The sequence below is a fragment of the Pinus tabuliformis genome, chromosome 7 (genome assembly GCF_031772625.1).
Source record: "Pinus tabuliformis cultivar Carrire ecotype Pingquan chromosome 7, CPIR1, whole genome shotgun sequence".
Lineage (NCBI taxonomy): Eukaryota > Viridiplantae > Streptophyta > Pinopsida > Pinales > Pinaceae > Pinus > Pinus tabuliformis.
The window spans coordinates 695151959-695171858 of NC_142293.1; the positions used below are offsets into that span (position 1 = coordinate 695151959).

Sequence of the window (19900 nt, forward strand, 5' to 3'; positions counted from 1 at the left end):
AAATGAGTTATGGTTTTTTGGGCACATGGTATTAGCAAGTCATGGTCTTGGCCCATGATATTGTAGCAAAACCTTTTTATAGGTTAAGAATCTCTATAGTAAAATGGGGTGAACCATAATTAATTTTTTTTTGTATTTAATTATAAAAATATATATATTTTACTATATCAATTCCTTTTATAAATAATAATAGTAATAATTATATTCAAAATAAAATTCTAATTTAGTCAATTTCTATGAATTTTTAAAATTTTGGCCATATGAAATTTACTATAAGATATTAGATGAGTGTTTTGAATTTAATTTATATGGTTGCATTTGTTAAAACATGTTATGTTTTAGAAATATTTTTATTTGAAATTGTAATTTTAATAAGTAGACAATATAGTTTTATAATTGAAAAATTAAATAAATTTTAAATTAACGAACAATTTTTTTCGATAGAAATCACATAATAGAAATTTTTTACAGAATGTTTCAAACCATCTAGTGTTGTTCATCGTCAAGGCAAGATAAGGATGCATATCATGGTAATAACTTTAAATATGATGTATGGCAATAACTTTAAATAGGGATAAATATAGAGATACTATAACGACTATAATAAACAACTAATTTACTAATAATATTATTTAATTAATAATATTAGTTAATAGGATAATTTATACTAATTAAATCAAGAACTATGTTAAAAATAATTTTAAAGAATAAAAAGAATTAAACAAACAAAGTCAAATATCAATGAAATATTTTTTTTTTAATTATCAACCAACGTAAACGGCTAACTAAGAATTTTTTTTTATTTAAATAATATCTTTAAATACCAGGAACCAACTCTAATAATTAAGAATGGGATAAGTTTTAAATTAAAATAGAAAAAATAATCAAGTTAAACATTAACTAAGGAGCTCAATAAAAAAAGGCAAAGGAGTCATAATCATAAGAGGTAAGACCTTATAAGAAACTAAAATAAAATAGAAATGAAAATAAAATCAACCAAAATAATCAAAGTAAGAGAGGCTAATGTATAAAGGCCATACAATCAAATTTAAGACAAACCAAAAAATTTAAATATATAACAGGTCAAAGAACAAGACGATACAAAAATTTCTCAAAAAACTTGAGAAGAAATAAAATCCCACAAAAGACTAGAAGAAACTAAAAGAACCTAAAAACAATTAGGAGGACATGACACAGACCCAACTTCTGTTGATATTCCAACCATCACATCTATTCAAATTGGTGGGCCTTTTTTCTTTTTCTAAGGCCTCCCTGAATTTTCGATGATGGAAATGACTAATCCTGGCAATGACCTAGGCATCCTCAATGCAAATGTGATGCTTGGTTTTATTTGCATGTTCAGCCAAAGCAGAGGACCAGGTCCTACCATGCCCAATGTCAGCGACGTGCTCACGAATCCTTTGATTAATTAAGCGACATGTCTCACCTATGTAGGGGGTTCCATAAGAGCAAGGGATAACATAAACACCTTTCATATTTTTAGGGTCAACTGGGTCCTTTGCAGATCTTAGGGAGCTCCGGATGGTATTAAGAGGTCTAAAGGTTGAACGAACCTTATGCTTCCTTAGGATCCTCACAAATTTTGTCAGTGGTCCCTTGGATAAAAGGGAGATGAACATGTTGTAGTGGCTACAACCACCCTCCAAAAATTTTCCTTAGCTTCGTTTGGAGCCTCCCTACCAACCTTTCACTACAGCATGTCTTGTCTTGTTAAGTACACAAGCTTAAGTGATTTTCTTGCAAAATCCTGTCCATTAAAGCTTGTTGCATCCCCCTCACAGGCTGTTTCACCAGACTTGGTTCAGCTACAGGCTGAGCTGCTCCCTCAAGAAATTGCGCAATTCTGGAGGGGAACCAACCTTCCCTCCAAATATTGCACAAATCTGCCTGTCACTGTTCGTTGAGAAAATTGCACAATTCCTCCCAGCAGGGCTACTCTGCCCATAAATTGCGCAATTCTGGGTAGCAGTGAGCTGCTCTACCCAGAAATTGCGCAATCCCTCTGGGTAGCCAGCCCATCTATCTCCCAGAAATGCGCATTTTTTCCCCTCAGCTGAGCAAACTGTTGCATGTGCAGTTGGGTTGACCAGTTCCCTCCAGGACCAAGCAAAACTGATTTGCATGCATGGACTTGTCCTCCCAAGGCAGCATGCAAAGACATCCCTTGATTTAGGGATCTAATTTTAGCCACTGGAGGTTGCATGCAAGGATCATTCAGAAGCCTCCCACTAAGTGTTTCTCTTCCTAGATTTGTAGCATGCACGTCACATCTTCGATTTTATCGAAACTCATGAACCAGACATTGCAAAGCTCATTCCTCACATCGACCTTGTAGCTCTGACATCCCACATTTCATCTAGGAGTCATCGGCACATTCAACTCAGGTGTCTTAGGGTAAGCCCGTTTCTCATGATTTGCGTTGTGTTTTTGACGCTTTTTGTGTTTCACTTCGCATGAATGTTGTATGCTTGATTTCAGTGGGTGCTTGTTGTCGTTTGTGTGCATACTAGCTTGTAGTAGCAACATTTCAGTTTGCATTTGCTTCTCACTGATGGCACATGCATGACACTATTTTGCATGGAGGGCCACCGTTGCGGTGACTTGTTTCACACACATTCATGCTTTCTCGTTTTCCAAATCCTGCACTTGTTGTTTGCATGAATGATCATTCACTCTCGTTTGCACTCATCTCACCATGCATTCAGACTTCTCATGCTTTCAGTCACCCATCGGCCGGACTGGGCTGCCTTGGCCCAGGCCGTTCCTTTCCCGGCTAGCACTGCACATTTTCGGAAGCGAAGACTCTACCTTCCCTCCTGAAATTACGCAAGTCTAGCCAGGAATTGACCTCTAGGCTTGCATTGCACAATTCTTGGAGGTAGTGTCATGTTGGCCCTAGAAACTCTGTAATGCAGTTTGCTAGTTACATGTCATTGCTGACTAAAATTGTGCATTGCGCAGTTTCAATCCTCAGCAGGCTAGGATGGACAGTGCATTATGCAGTTCCAACAGCCAGTCAGCCTCCTAACAAGTCAGGCTGTGCCTTGTGCAGTTTTGGCAGTCAGTCTCCCAACCTCCCAGCAAAAATTGCGCAACCTTCATAATCAATCACACAGGTATGTTTCAAGTCATTTCTCAAGTTCGTTTTGGTTTTTGACTGATAGATTGCTTTCCATGAGTGTTGCCATGTCTCCAGGTATCGCAGGTGTTCATCTGCCTCTCAGAAACACAAGTACAATGGCCTTCAGGAGAGTAGAGTCAAAGGACACCGTTGAGAGCACAACGTGGGTTGCAGCTAAGAAAGTGTCTATGAGTTTTCCTACCTATGAATACATCAAGTTGTTCATAGACAAGGACATCAAGGTAATATGGCAGCAACATCACAACAAGCAACACCATCAGTTTTAGCAGAAGGCAGCACACCCGCATGAGGCAAATGCAAGAGGAAGGTTGTTGACAACACAAAGGTAGAACAAATTTGCAAGCTCAAGCAAATCCACTTGTGATGAAAGAAACTTTGGAGATTGAGGCTATGAGGTGACAGTGTGACAAGATGATTGCGCGAGAGCAGAGAAATTATAGAGAAGGATTTGTAGGTGATGAAGCAACAACTCAAGGAAGAATAGGCGCTCCATAGACGAGAGAATGAGCTGCAGTAGGAACAGGTACAACAAGGGGCACAACATGCACTCACGGATGAAACTGCACCCGTACAAGTTGTAGATCCATCTAAACAGCTGGCACATAGCATACATGGTGAGCAATGTTGTCGATCGCATGCAAGGGAATGCAACAACATGCATGTCATTGTGCACACGCATGTGATCCCACCCATTCGGCACACTCACCGAGGAGAAGATAAGAAGCAAGTTTGATTGGAGCTGAACATGTACTTCGACAAGTTGATGCACATGTCCATCAGCACATGCTTGGAGAGTAGCATAGACACTATGCATCAACATGTTGTTGGTTCGGTCGCACCAGGATGACCATGCACATGCTATCAGACAAGTTGGATAGAGGAGCCATATTAGTGCACACGGATACAATGAAGGCAAGAGTTTGCTTAAAAAAGATGTCACCATTGAGCGCACGGAAACCATCATGGATGACCAAGCTTGGCATTAGCTCACCACCTTCACCATCACAAGGATGTCAAAGAGTTGGTCTCACGACAACAGTCCGAGTGTCAGTGATGTTTTGCATGGCTTGCTCAAGCCATTTTGTCTCACATGGGCACATGTGCATTGTAATGTAGTGTCTTGTCAAGTGGAAGTTCAAGTGTCAATAGTTGGATGTAGTAGTCATAGAGTATATGAAGAGTCATGAGGGTAGAAAAACTGTCAAAAAGGGGAATTTCAAGGGTCCCCCCACCTTTTGCTATAAATAGAACCTCATAACTCATTGTAAAGGCTTTTCGTCAGCCAAGCTTCTAATAAGACTATCTTGGAGAGAGCTTGGACAGTATTGTAATAAGCCTTGGCCTCTCCACTACACAGAGCTAGTATATCTCTTTGGAGGAGCAGGCGGTTCTGGTTGTAACATTTCATTGTCGGAACTAGTGGTTAGACATGGATGTATTGTATGACTAGAACTTACACTTCTTAATATAATAGATGCAACACGTTTCAAGCATATGTTGTATTGTATTCTATGCTATCTGGTTAACTCTAAATGATATAGGTATTTTTTTGCTTATGCATGCATGTATGGACTATTCTGTATAAGTATGTATGAATCTTTCTTAAATGTGTTGTTGGTTTAATCATCCCTTTGGATTGCTAGCTAAATTACCTTCCATGTTGTGATGCATCTTTGCTCATGTGTTCCCTTCTTAACTCCGTGCTATCACAGGTTTCTAAGGGGCGCACTCATCTCAACCCCCGTGTGTTAGAACCTCTCATGCACCGTCCTTGGCTTACTGCAGTTGTAACACCCTTGCTACCAACAAAAACATCTTACTTGCCTCTGTGCGAAATCGCGGTGAAGGCATTACCGTACGACCCACTGCTGGGCCTCCTACACCAAACAGTCTGAGGTCTAATTGGGACTTCTTACCAGGGAGATCCCCTTACATGTTGGCCGGTCCAACACCGTAAACAGAACACCAGAAAAATGATGCTTAGGTTAAATCCTAGACTTAGGACCTTTTTCAGCTTTGAGGAAAGCTTTAGTACACTAGTGTTTTCTATATCCATTATTCAAGAACACATTCAGGAGGTGTGTTTTCTCATCGTTAAGATGGTTGCCATCAGAAACTATTAAAGCTCTAGTCGCTAAAGTGTTGAGAACACCAAGATTTTGAGCCGAGAAATTATGAGAATTAGCATGAAGATGTTGCTCCATGTGAGTTTTCTTCCTAAAGACTTGATGATAAAAAGAGCCATCACAATTCCTTGAAAGGAGGATGTCAAGGAAGGGAAAACTACCATTGCTTTCAAATTCCATGGTGAATTTTATGGAAGCAAACTTATTATTAATATGAAGGAAAAACAGGTCCAATTCTTCTTTAAAATGGGACTAGATGACACAAGTGTCACCTACAAACCTCTTCCACATCTTAGGAAAAAGATGTGAAGAGGCCAAGGCCTTTGATTCAAAATCCTCCATGAATACATTAGCTACCACAGGGGAGAAAGGGGAACCCATGGCGACACCACAGGTTTGCTCATAGAATTCCCTATCAAAAGAGAAGAAAGTAGAGGTGATACAGTTATCAACTAATCTAGCCATATCGGGATCTGTGATACAGTTAATGACTTCAATGGCCTCATTGATTGGGATGTTAGTGTAAAGGGAGACAACATCAAAACTCACACGCTTGTCATCCGGATCAAGAGTAATACCCTTTAACTCATTGAAAAACGATGTAGAGTCCTTGAAAAAGGATTTTGTACAACCAACAAGGGGCTTAAGCTTCATAGCTAAATATTTAGCAAGAAGATAGGTCATCCCTCCTATTGTATTGACAATGCATGGTCTCAGAGGAGCCCCTTCCTTATGAATCTTTGGGAGGCCATAGATTCTAGGGGTAAAAGAGAGCTACTTTCGATTAGCTTATGACTGAATGACTTGTAGAATATCTTGTAGATTCACAAGTTCATGCAATGTACTAAAGCATAAGGCAAGAATATACTTCTACTTTCAACCAACGGAAGCCAATAGATCGATGAAAAAAATATGAACAAGAAGAAGATAAATCAATGACACATAAAAAAAGATGTATGTGGAGAAATGCACTGCTCAAAACCCTGCTATCTGTATTGCATATATCAGAAATATGAGTGAAGATACAAAGCTTGTTCTCACTAGAACAATTCTGCACAAGTATGCTCAACTCTCTCAACTCACAAGAAAGCTCTTGGTCAACACTTATCCCATTATGCAACTCTCCAGGATCCTATTTCCTTGCGCAATTCCTATGGCTGAATAGCCCATATTAATGGGAATCCAGTGCTTCCAAAACTACGCAATCCAATCTAGGTTGACTTCCTAATTGCATGCATGATCTATACAACTCAGTAAATCATACAACTGATAATACATTGTCCCTACACTCTAGTCTCAATTGGTTCCTTCTTAGAATAAACATGAATGAGTTTATGACGAGGGAATCTTCAGTTAAATAGAGTGACACTTGTGGGTGCACTAGTGCACCAATTGATTGTTAACTCTCTATTAGTTCCACAAACAGTTTGGAACTAATTTAAATCAACATAACTCAGTAAACTGAGTTATCTAATTACAAATCACAACTAAACTCATCCTGGACCCCTAAAACTTAGAGAGAACATATACACGACTTCAGAAAGACTTCCAACTCGAAATTCCTATGCTAATTAAGTTAATTAAACTTAATTAACTATTTACAAGTTGCTACGAGAATAGAATTCGATTTTAATTCACAGTTTAAATTCAAGGACAAATTTAAACTCGAATTTCTCGTTGCCATTTCTCAACACTCTATCTCAACAAGAAAGGGATTATCAACTACCCTGATCCTGTCTATGTGAAACTGGAATTTACATCTTGACAATGCCTTTGTCAAAATGCTAGCATCTTGCTCCTATGTGGGAAAGTACTCTAACAACATAATCCACCCCAATACACAATATCTGAGATGATGATATCAAATATCAATATGCTTGGCCCGATCATGAAAAAATAGATTTTTTAGAGAGTTTGATACAACTCTGATTATCACAGTAAATCATATTTGGATCCATCTTCTAACCAAACAAACCAGCTAGGATCTTCCTCATCTAGATGGCCTCACATTCTACCTGACTCGCAGCCATGTACTTTTCCTCTGCCGAATTGAGGGCAACGGATATATGTTTCCTGTTGTACTAAGAAATTGTTGCTGACCCAATCATGAAGATCCCTCCTGATGTGCTCTTTTGGTCAAATGGACTCCCTTCCCAATTTGCATCGGTGAAGCCTTGAAGCTTCACTCCCTTTGTCTGTCTGTACCATAATCCATACTAATAAGTGTCCTTGAGGTATCTCAAAACATGCTCTGCCACCTTCAAATAAAAATTGGTAGGCATAACCATCACTTGACTAATTTGGTTTCATAGCACATATTCGGTCGTGTGTTCACCTACATGAGTGAACCCACACGTTTCCTGTAAACAACAGCTTCCAGTACTTCGCCTAAAGTAGCATCCTCCTTCCTCCAGTTACCTGTTAGAGGAGTCTCCACGGGTTTGCTACTCTTCGTGTGGAATATCTTCAGTATCTTGTTGGAATACTTGCCCTAAGACACAAAAAACTCCCCATCTCCCTACCATACCTCCATTTGAAGAAAGCAATGTGTGAGCCCCATTTCCTTCATCTCAAACTCTCTTACAAGGTCCTCCTTACAAGATTTGATCAACTGATCATCAACTGTCAATATGAGATCATTAACATAAAGTACAATGATCAACAGTTTACCTTCCACCACTATGTGGTATAGGTTGGCATCCACTTCACTCTTCGTGAAGCCCAACCCGATGAAGTAGCTATTTATCCTGGCGTACCAAGCATGGGGTGCTTGTTTCAGCCCATACAATGCTCTCTTGAGCCGACACACATACGACTCACAGTCAAAGGTCTCAAAACCTTTAGGTTTTTCTATGTACACCTCTTCCTCAATCATGACATTAAGGAAGGTTGTCTTCACATACATCTGATGTATCTTCCAACCCATCTGTGTTGATAGTGCCAATATAAATCTGATCGATGAGTACCTTGCAACAAGAGGAAAGGTCTCATCATAGTCAATCCCCTCTACCCGTGAAAAGCCACGAGCCACAAATCTAGCCTTATGCTTCTCCACACTACCATTTGCAGCTTGCTTTACCTTGTAAATCTAATGGGAGCTCACCATTGACTTGTCCTCCAATCTCAGGACCACATCCCAAACATTGTTACGAACTATGGAGTCATACTCCTCCAGTATGGCATCAACCCAAACCAACTGTTGTATTGCTTCCTTAAAGGAAGATTTATCTATCATAGCACGTTTGCCCATAAGAGACATGTATCCAGTGTACCTCTCAGGTGACCTTCTCTGCCTGCATTGAGAAGTGGGTGCTCCCACATTATCCCATGCATCATCCAACAATCTTTCAGCCTCTCTTGTGTGCTTTATTCCCTCTCTGGAAGACTTCGCCTGAGTGGGTGTCTCCATTCCCGAATCCTCTGCTTGTGGCTGTTACACATCAATCTAAGGCTCCTCAACCTTAGGAGCTAAAATCTCCTCATCTGCATGTAGGTCAAGCTCCCTCTTAAGGGAAACTCGCATGGCCTTCTCCTCATCGAATATGACATCCCTGCGAACCACTATCATCCTACTGGTCGACAAGTACACTCGATAGTTGTGAGGTGTATCAGTATACCTAAAAAATATCCCCAACTATGTTGTCAGCTCAAGCTTCTTTTGTGCATCTTTGGTCACATGGAAATATAACGATGACCCAAAAAGCTTGAAGTGACCAACATTTGGAATAAGGTTCTTTTGGTGTCTTCATCTCAAGTATCTAATTTGGGCTACGATTCTAAACATAAACTACTGTGTTGCATGCCTTAGGACACAAGTGTAGTGGTAGGCTTGATCATACAACATCGCCTTCGCTGCCCCTACTATGCTTCTGTTCTTCCTCTCGACCACCCCATTCTGTTGAGGGTTATGGGGTGTTGTCAACTCTCGTTTAATCCCTTCCACTGCACAGAAGTTATTAAACTCATTTGATACATACTCACCATCGTTATCACTCCATAGAATTTAACCTTCTTTCCCGACTCTTTCTCCACCAATGCTTTAAACTCACACAACTTTGCGAAAGTTTGATCATTTTTTTGGATGAAAAATATCCATCATTTTCAAGAAAAGTCATCAACAAATATAATATAATACCTATGATTGGCCATGGATGCTGTCGAGAATGGTCCACACACATCTAAATGGACTTTCTCTAGAATAGCCTCTGCTCGACTGTCTCTGTCATGAAAGGAAGACTTGGCGTATTTTCCCAAAGTACAACCCTTGCGTGTATCAACTTGCTCAAACGTACCTTTGGGAAGACTAGTAGAGATCTGCTGCAATATCTTCAAAGCCCCATGATGCAAGTGGCCCAATCGCTCATACCACATCTCGCCAACATCTCGGCTCTACACCTTTTCTTCTTTTGTGCTCAAACAAGCACACTCTTCTACCTCCAGCTTATAGAGATTTTTCACCTGAATCCCTATCTTCTTTACTTGACCCATGGATATGTGTTAAAGGAACACCTTTCCTTTCGAGATGATCACATCATAGCCTCTATCTTCAAGCATGGAAACGTATACCAAGTTCTTCTTTAGCCCGAGCACATACATAACATTCTTTAAGGTGAGTGGAGCCCCATGCTCCCTCTACAAAGTAATTGTGCCCAATCCGGTAACACTATACTTCCCGTTGTCACCCATCTCGATATGCATATGGAGATCTTTCTCTTACAAGTCACTAAATAACTCTTTGTTGCCATTCATGTGGAATGAAGCTCCACTTTCTATGTACCATACACTTCCCATCATTGATGACACCATGCATGAAATGAGGGAAAAGTCCAATTCAAATTGAGAGACCAAAGCCTCACCTGTCGCTCCTCCTGAGGACTTTTTCTTGGACTTCTTAAGTGGACAATTTATAGCAAAATGGCCCAGCTCATGACAATGAAAGCACTTAATTTTCATCATGTCTTTATCCTTACCTCCATGATAAGAATCTGATTTAGAATGGGAAGCTTTCCCTTTCCCCTTCTTCACCTTAATAGCTAAGGCATAGTTCTCTTCATCATCAGTCTTTGATGAATAACCATCCCTAGTGTTTCTCTTGATCTCCTCTTGCATCAAATCCGACCACAGTCATTCCTAATCTAGAAGCTTCTCCCCACCTTGACAGAGTCCTAATTACTATGCCAACTCTTTGGGAGTCCTAAAAGAGCAAAACTCACCATATCATCCTCGACAATTGTGATTCCAATACTTCCAAGTTCATCACGACACTGCGTGAACTTGGTCAAGTATTTTGGAATCGTCTCGCCTTTCTCCATTTTGATTTTTCGAAGTTTGTCCTTTAGTGCCAATTTCCTTTGGTCACTGTCGTTTTGATACAAGTTTGTCAATGTTTTCCACATAGCGTACAAAGTTTCCTTGGCATGGAGACTTGAGACAACATGTTCTTGAACTCCCTCAAGGATTATCTGCCTTGCCTTTGCCACACACTTCTTCGATTCAGCCAAATTCTGTGCATTCAATGTTGTTGGCTTAGGAATTTATTGATCAATGAATTCCTTCGAGCCATTATCCTCTAGCACAACCTGCATTCTGTCCCTCCAGGCTATAAAATTCGAGTTGCCTTCCAAGGCATACTCGAGCCGCAAACTGTAGAATTCCATCTGCTGACCCTGAATTATGAAATGCAAATTCAAATTTCAGCTGTAAACTTGAACTAAACACTTCAAAATCTCCTCTAGTATACTGTTCTCAGCTCCAATACCATGTAGAAAATCCTATAGAGTCATAAGCACATGCAATGTACTAAAGCACACAACAAGAATGTACTTCTACTTTCAACCAACAGAAGCCAATAGATTGATGAAAACAATATGAACACGAATAAGATAAATCAATGGGACATAACACAAGATGTATCTGGGGAAAGCCACTTCTCAAAACCTCGCTATCTGTATTGCATATATCAGAAATATGAATGAATACACAAATCTTGTTCTCACTAAAACGATTTTGCACAAGTATGCTCAACTCTCTCAGCTCACAAGCAAGCTCTTGGCCAACACTAAGCCAATTTTGCAGTTCTCCAAGCCCTATTTCCTTGCGCAATTCCTATGGTTGAATAACCCATATTAATGGGAATCCAGTTCTTCCAAAACTGTGCAATCCAATCTAGGTTGACTTCCTGATTGCATGCATGATCTATACAACTTAGTAAATCATACAACTGATAGTACACTGTCCCTGCACTCTAGTCTCAACTGTGTCTTTCTCAGAATCGACATGCATGAGTTTCTAATGAGGGAATATTCAATTAGCTAGAGTGACACTTCTGGATGCATGAGTGCACCAATTGACTTTTAACTCTTTATTAGTTCCACAAATAGTTTGGCACTAATTTAACTAAACATAACTCAATAAATTGAGTTATCTAATTACAACTAACAATTAAATTCATCCTGGACCCTAAAACTTAGGGAGGACATATGCATGATTTCAGAAAACTTTTAACTCGAAATTCTTATCCCAATTAAGTTAATTAAACTTAATTAACTATTTACAAGTTGCTACAAGAATATAATTCGATTTTAATTCACAGCTTAAATTCAAGGACAAATTTAAACTGAAATTTCTTCTTGTCATTTCTCAACACAAGCTACTAGATTTTATAACACGAACCACATTTTTGGAAATCTTCTTCAAAGGATCCTTATTAAGTTTCCCATAGCTCCCGCCATTACAAAGGTGGGCCAACATCTTCTTCATGTAGTCCTCTCTATCAAGAATAACCACCGCACCACCCTTGTCGGCTTTGAAATCTTAACTTTGAATGTACTAAGCTTTAAAAATATGTAAATATTTTTCTAAGTTGAGAAAATATTTACAACTCTAGAAATTTGATTCTTCTCTATATTTGGTAAATTTGGAATTTATATATATATATATATATATACCATAGATAAAATTATATATATATATATATATAATCAAATCAATCCATTATTTTTGTTATTTCCATTTCTATTATTATTATTTTTTAATTGATCTCACAGTGAGATTATTGGTACCTTGGCATGCCCAACACGCAACACCCCTATTCGCTATTTAATGCCTCTAAGACAATATCTGATAGTACATGATGCCATGCCAACCATCCTACAAAATGGAAATTTCGTTTCCCCTTTTCCAATTCAACCATTCTAAGAAATGGAAATCGGTTTTCCCTTTTCCAATTCTGACAAGGTTTTACGAGCAACTTCGCCTGTGGATGTATGCATACATGGTTCAATTTCGTACTCCTGGATGGCGGATAATGATGAAAGGGCATGACCATGTATATAACTTGCCATCCCATGTCGCATACTCCACAATGTCAACTCAACACATAATTAATGTTTACTATCTTCCAAATTTTGAATTGTATAATGGCGCTCTAAAATTCGAATTAGAATTTTGAATTTGTGAACCCAACTTACCCTATTTTGTTTTAGAAATTTGAAGCAAAAAGTTGGGCCTGGGCGTGGTGAAGATTGAACAGGTGGATTTTTCATTTCAACTCAGCTCCAAACATGAACGTATTCGCAGTGATTGGACCCTCTGATCGAAGTCATCCACAGCGCTACTCACTCCATTGAGTAGGAGATCAATTCTGTCAATGGATTGGGACATGGCTCTTCACGACAAAAACTTTCAAGGAACACCCATTGGATTGTCCATGGAAAACAGGAGAATCTCTTTGGCAACCATTGGGAAGCTCATCTTCGCTCAGTTTTGGAGCTCGTTTTTCAGAATAACGATTTGCCTTCCAATCTCAGCAGTGGCCGCAATCATAGCTTGCTCATTCTATATTTTCACCTTTATAAAACTCATTTTGATTCAGTCCAAGATATAATCATTGGCGACACTAAAAGAGATTTTCAATATATGAATTTTCAAATTTCAAACACTTTCTATATGAATGATCGCACGATCGAGTCATATGCTTGGCTAGGGCTACTACGCTAGGGATACTTCAGATCGAGAAGGAAGGATACATTAGGAATATGGTTTGAAGGGCGCCAAAATCACCATGGAAGCTAGTTATTATGGCCATGGTTATTGGATGAAATTTCTTTATAAAAATGCGTATGAGCTTTTCAAGGGTCCAGTCATTTCGCTGGAAATTTATTTGCGGTAGTAATAGGTCTTCTTTTTCAGAGATACCAGTCATGTGGTCGTGGTTAACTATTCTGGTTTTTCAAATTAATCAGCCATACGACCATGATTAAATGACTTTACCTATTTACGCGTTTGTTATATATATATATATATATATATATATATATATATTATTTGGAGCAAATAAATAAAAATAAGCCATCGCCTAGAAATTCATGTGAGTGTTTTGTTTTTATGGATTTACTTTTTTTATTTATATATAGCGAGGAGAATCATCCATGGTTGCTATCTTTGAATATAGGATGACTAGTAATTGTTATTTAAGGAAAACATTGTCACTTAAAATAAATCCTTAGTGGTCTACAAGGGGATAGAACTTCACTCTTGCCATATGCCTTTAGGTTTTGGGCCATTAATCTATTTCCTTACATTAATAGAAGATGAGTTCTTAGCTAATCATAAGTAGTTTTAGGTCTTACTCAAGGACCATTTGGGAAATTTCATCCCTTATAGTAACCCCAAAATAGCTAGTATCCCTTGTGCTCCATCGTTGCTAATGCTAAATAGAGCTCATGTGGTATGAAGTATCCACCTCAACCTGGCTCCATATATGAAGCTAGGATACTATACTCAATTGTAGTTTTAAAATGTGAAGCATTATCATAATTAATTTTTTAAAAAATATGCAGAGCAATAAGGAGTTTAAGAATAAAATGGAGTTGAATTACTAAAAAGAAATCATCAACTTCAAGTTATAGGATTCAAACTATCTTCTTATGGTTGAAAGTTACAACAAATGACAGATACAAACTAAATTCCTTCGATTTATAAGAAATTAGGTATTGGAAAAGGCATAATACAACTTTACAAAAACAACTCAAATTAGTGAGATAAATAATGTAGAGAATGAAAACACTCTCTTCAAGTGGTAATGTACCATGACATCAAATGCAATTTTCAAAACATTTGTAATAAAATTAAACTCCATAACTTATTAACCTATAATGATTAAAGTTAATTCAGAAATTTCATTTTTAAGTCACTCAATTTTAAAAAGAATATGTTAAATCAACATGATTAAGAATAGTTTTATGTTAAATCAAAATGATTAAGAATAGTTTTATAGGTTCGATGAACTAATTTTTCCTTTAGTGAATGATAATCATTATAATTAATTAACTTGAAAAATGAAATATACCTTTTAAAAGTTAATTAAGGTTTTGCGTTGATTATATCAAATTATAACTAATGTCATGCCCATTTGTGCTCTTTGAGATTTGTAATTTCTACAACCTCATTTCGCAGTTTCTTGTCACATCCATTTGGGCTCTTTGAGGTTTGCAATTTCTACAACCTCATTTGGAAATTTCTTGTCACATGGAAACGTGTGCGATCTATTTCATGATTATATATTGACATGTAACTTCTTCATAGCCGGCACTTATGTGATCAAATCCATGATTAATGTAGTGCTAAAAGATATTAATTATTAATATAGTATTAAGAGGGATTAACACTATTTAGATGCATAATTTTTTATTGGCCATTCAATTTGATGATGATAATGATGACGGTGATGATGATTATTGTTTCCTTCCCATCAAATTTAGTGTATTAGAAATATTCAAAGTTTAACTAGTCGTTTTGTTTTTTTTAAGTAACAATTTATATAATAAAAGTGTTTGGAAATTCATTATACATACCAAAAAAAAATAAAAATTAGAATTTAAATAAAAAAATAATTATAATCACATGAAAAATTGTTTAATTATATTATGATAAAATAAGTGAAAGAGAATGCCAATAACATTCAATATTAGTATAGATTCCTTGATAAATTTGGGATTTTCAAGATCCCAAATAGAACCCAACATATCATACCTCAATTTAAAAAACCACCGGCCTTTATATAATTTTGTAGATCAATTAATTGATTTAGGGTTCAAATTTTGTGGAAAAAATCAACACAAATAAATTCATAAATAAATTTATTATTTTATGTATTTTAAAAATATTTTAATGTATTATTTCTTTATTATTAAAATATTTTAATATTATATCCCTGATTAGGGTGCGTGCCAATAGTAAATAGATCCGCAGGGGAATGATGGTGTCAATCCCAAGAAGCGCCCCTGCCACCCTCCACATGCATGAAGCACATGGAGCGGTGGCTCCTTGCATGCAACAAGTAAATGAAGGTGGAAGGGTCATTAACGGGAACATAATTATTAGTTTTCTCAGTGGTTAGTTTAGAATTCTTTTGTATTTTGCTCTCCTCCTGCCTTGGCTCCGACCCACACAACATGGTGATGGGAAGACGGACGTGCTGGCACATTTTCCCTGGAAGTGGGCTCAGTCGCGGTCAATCCTAGCTCTGGTCTCCAGGTATGTTCATAGTTTCTTCACCCACATCCCTATGATCCGCTATATATGTCTGTTGGATTTCATAATGAGAGGCTTTGGTGCAATCAGTTCGGTTGGAAGGTGGTTTTTGTGGTTTCGTTAGCAGAAGTTTCAACAGGGGAAGCAGTGGATATGGTCTTTTGTTTTCTTGTGTCTGTCGTTTTTGGTATATATCTATCTTGTATGGGATTATGCTAGTTGTGGTGTTATTGCCGCTCCTGGGCTCTTGTTTATTTTCCTATGTGGCCTTGAGGCCTCCCTTTAAGTTTGTTTATTATTAATTTTGAGTTTGTTTCCCTGAGGCTCTGGTATGCAAATGATTCAACTTATAATTTTGGCTTTTGGCTTGAATGGAAGAGGATGTCTATTGCATTCTAAGGTTTCTTCCTTTTCCCTTGTTTTCTTGTGCCAGGCATATGATTTGGGGTTTGGTTCAGTTCTTAGTTTTCCATATTTTTCCCTTGACAGGTCCTCGACTTTGTGGTGGCCCCTGGAAGCTTTAGGTTTCTGGGTCAACTCTTCCACTTGGGTGGTTTACAAGTCTCTGTTTGTTAGATATTTCTTTTTTAGGTATCATTGGGCAATGGTTTACTCCGCCTCTGGAAAGGGTAAGGTTACCCAAGGCTTGGGTGGCTACGGTAAGAGTCAAAGGAATTCTCCAGGGGGCAACCAACCCAGCTCCTTTGGGGGTCGAAATCACGACTGGAAATCAGTTTCTTTAATTATCAATGAGGCAGCGATGACTTACCATGAAGGCATCTTGGCTCATGTTCACCAGTTGGTAGAGGAATGGGAGGAAGAGTTAAATAAGAAAGCAGGGCTCATGGATATTGATTTAGAAGACTTACAAACATTAGTGCTGGACCTTGGTCGTACCGGGGGTTGGAATACCCAATTTAAGAAAAAACTCCACCTATACTAGTTAATGAAGAGCCTGCTAGCTAAAGCCCTTGAACAAATCTCGACTAGGGTGGCAGAGGCCACTAATGGGTTCCCTAACTATAGTAAAGAATTTCATAAAAATCAGTTTCAATTACACCATCAGAATGGACGGCTCGGTTGAATTGAGCAGAACAGTCTGTGCATCCCTCAAACTAAGCTCCTTGGATCTAGCACCAAAGACATTGCTCGAGTTGAGTCAGCAAAAATGATTAGCTTGAGGTTGGTCTTTCAATATTTCTTTTTTGTTTATGCAAAAGCTTAGTATAGTTCAGTATGTTTATAGCGATGGATGATCAGACTTATTACATTTTGTTATTGGATGGCTTATCATGTTGTTAGGTGGAAAATAGACCCGGTTTCCCTATGGGCAGGTTGGGGCCACCTAACCTTTTGGATCTGGATGTAATCTGCCTTTTTGATAATGAAAGAGAAAGATCCTACCAAATTTACAAAAAAAATAATATTTTAATATAAAAATTATATATCATCTAAATTTTGTATTAAAATATATAACTTAATATAAATTTTTCTATAACATATTTCAATATAATAGTTTTGTCTAAATAAACATTACCTATCCTGCGAATACCAAAGCCCTACTTCTTCAAATGTCATATGTCCTTCAACATCGACGCACACATACTTTATGAAACTGATAATCAAAGCACAAAATTGAGCTATTTCCTTTACCACTCTCACATATTTAATTTATTTACCACCTTTTTTTTTTTTTTTTTTCAGAGAAAAATCAGGATTTGATTATATTAAGATAATATAACTGTCTGTGATATACATAAAGGTGGCATTTGTAGCCACAGTCTATGATATAGAGCATGATCATAAAACAGATAGTCCAAAAAAGAACTTCATAAGGCAGGTTGACATGTGATTTAACAAAAACTGAAAAGCATATATGCATCCACATCTTGGATCAGAATTACCAAATATACAAAAAACAGATAACTGTTTGGATAGCTATGCTGAGATTGATTCATATAGCGCAATGATGTGGAGGAAAATATTGGAAAAGGGAGCTTTTGAATCCTGGAAAATATTGTGGTTCCTCCAGATCTAGGCGCACCATATCATGATCATGAAAGGGAAACTCATTGGCTTTTGTTGGGAGCTCCACCAAGCGAAAGCTGCATGAATAGAGTCAAAGACAACATGTGTAAAACCAAAATAAATTGCTAAATCATACTAGATAAGTTGTGAAGATCTGCATTGGATAAACATATGAAGATTTGTTTCTTCGTCGGATTTACACATCGTGCATCAGCTGGGGCCTTTCCATCCTCTTCTCCTCAGATTATCCCATGAGAGATTCTTGTTGTAGTAGACCAACCATGTGAAGAAGATCATCCTGGGGGGGCATCCAGTTTTCCTGTAAGACATGGGGAAGACTGGGGTCACTTGCATTGCACTTGAAGAGATGATGCCGAGATATATCTCCTTCACGCGAGCAGGGTCCTGGGCGCTTGACCAAACAAGGCAATCGGATGTGCCATGTCTACAGATTCTGCTACCTTTAAGAGAAGATTGAACGACAATCCATGAAGAGCAGAGGTCATCAGGGAGATGAAGGTCATTGGCGTCCTTCCATTGGGGAACAGAGCCATGCCAATAAGAGATGAGATGGTTCCAAGTAAAAGAACCTTTTCTGTGTAGAGAAAATAAGAGAGGTTCAGGGAAAGAAAAAGATCCCTGGCAGCAGGCAATGGAGTCAATACCGATAAAAATACGATGGCCTGAATGAATTTTCCATTTGATATTTTTAAGGAAGAGACTCTGTATTTTCCAGAGACTTAACCAGATGGTTGATCCCTGTTTGGTGCCAATGGATCTGGCTCTGTACTAGAATTCAAGATTTTTTCCTTTTAGATATTTAAATTTGATAATGTCACTCCATGGACTTTCTCCAAAAGTCCCACACCATAGCATTTTGCATAAAAGGGCCTTTTCAAAAGCTCTCAGATCCATTAACCCCCACCCACCCAGGCGTTTAGGCAAGGAGATATATTCCAGTTTGGAGAGGTGGATTTTCGATCTCTCCGACTTACCACCCCAGATGAAGTTGGTCGTGATTCTGTTTAGCTCATGAATAATACTTGCCGGGAGAAAAAATAGGTGTGCCCAATAAACAACCATCTGCAACAATACTGATTGGGATAAAATGACCCTGCCTGCTAAAGATAAGCTTCGATGTTCCCAAGCTAAAATATTTTTATAAAATCTTGCGGTTAACCAGAGCCAGTCTAGCTTAGAATAGCCTTTTGCCTTGAGGTGAAAACCCAGATATTTGAATCCCTCGTTTATGGGTTTGGATTCGATGCCAAATAATTCTGAAATCATTTTTATCATTTCCATGTTGTCAGAATTATAATAAAGAGTGGATTTCCTTTTGTTGATATATAGACCCATGGCCTTTTGAAATCTGTCTAAAATGCACTTCAAGCTGTTCCATGTTGATATACAGAGCATTGCGAAAGGAGTACGTCATCAACGAAGAGATTATGCGATATATCTACTTGTCTGCAGATCCTTATAGGCATACATCTCTTGTCTGCAACTGCTTTGCTGATGTGAGTGCTAAGAGTAATCATGGCTAAAATGAAAAGAAGTGGAGAAAGGGGGCATCCCTGGCACAAGCCTCTTTGGGCCTGGAAAAAATGGGAGGGGGTTCCATTAATGATAACTGCATAGTTCACATTCTCCATGCACGCCATGATCCATCGAATGGCATAAGACCGCAGGTCGATCTTTGCAAGTAGGCATTTGATAAAACCCCAGTCGAGGCAGTTGAAGGCTTTCTGCAGGTCTAGATTCATGGTAGCCACCTCAATATTGTTTGAAGCCATGGAGTAAAGGCACTCCTGTGTATTTGCAACTGCATCCATGATATTACGGCCCTTCAAAAAATCATACTAGTCCTTTGTTAAAAATGAAGCCATAATACCTTTAACTCTTTCTGCAATGATCTTTGTAATGATCTTAAATGAGATATTGCATAAGGAAATAGGTCTGAATTCACTAAAAGATTATGCCTCCCTCGTTTTTGGAATTAAGGCAATCAAAGTGGAGGAGATGAGGTTGTGAATACTGCCCGACATCCTAG

General features: G+C 38.1%; 1 protein-coding gene across 1 annotated transcript; it reads right to left on the minus strand.

Annotated features, from left to right (window-relative positions):
- Positions 1-19235: 19235 nt before the first annotated feature.
- LOC149249409 (secreted RxLR effector protein 78-like) lies at positions 19236-19682 on the minus strand. The gene has a single exon (XM_089452844.1). The coding sequence runs from the start codon at positions 19680-19682 to the stop codon at positions 19236-19238; it is 447 nt and encodes a 148-aa protein (XP_089308970.1).
- Between the last annotated feature and the right edge of the window lie 218 nt (positions 19683-19900).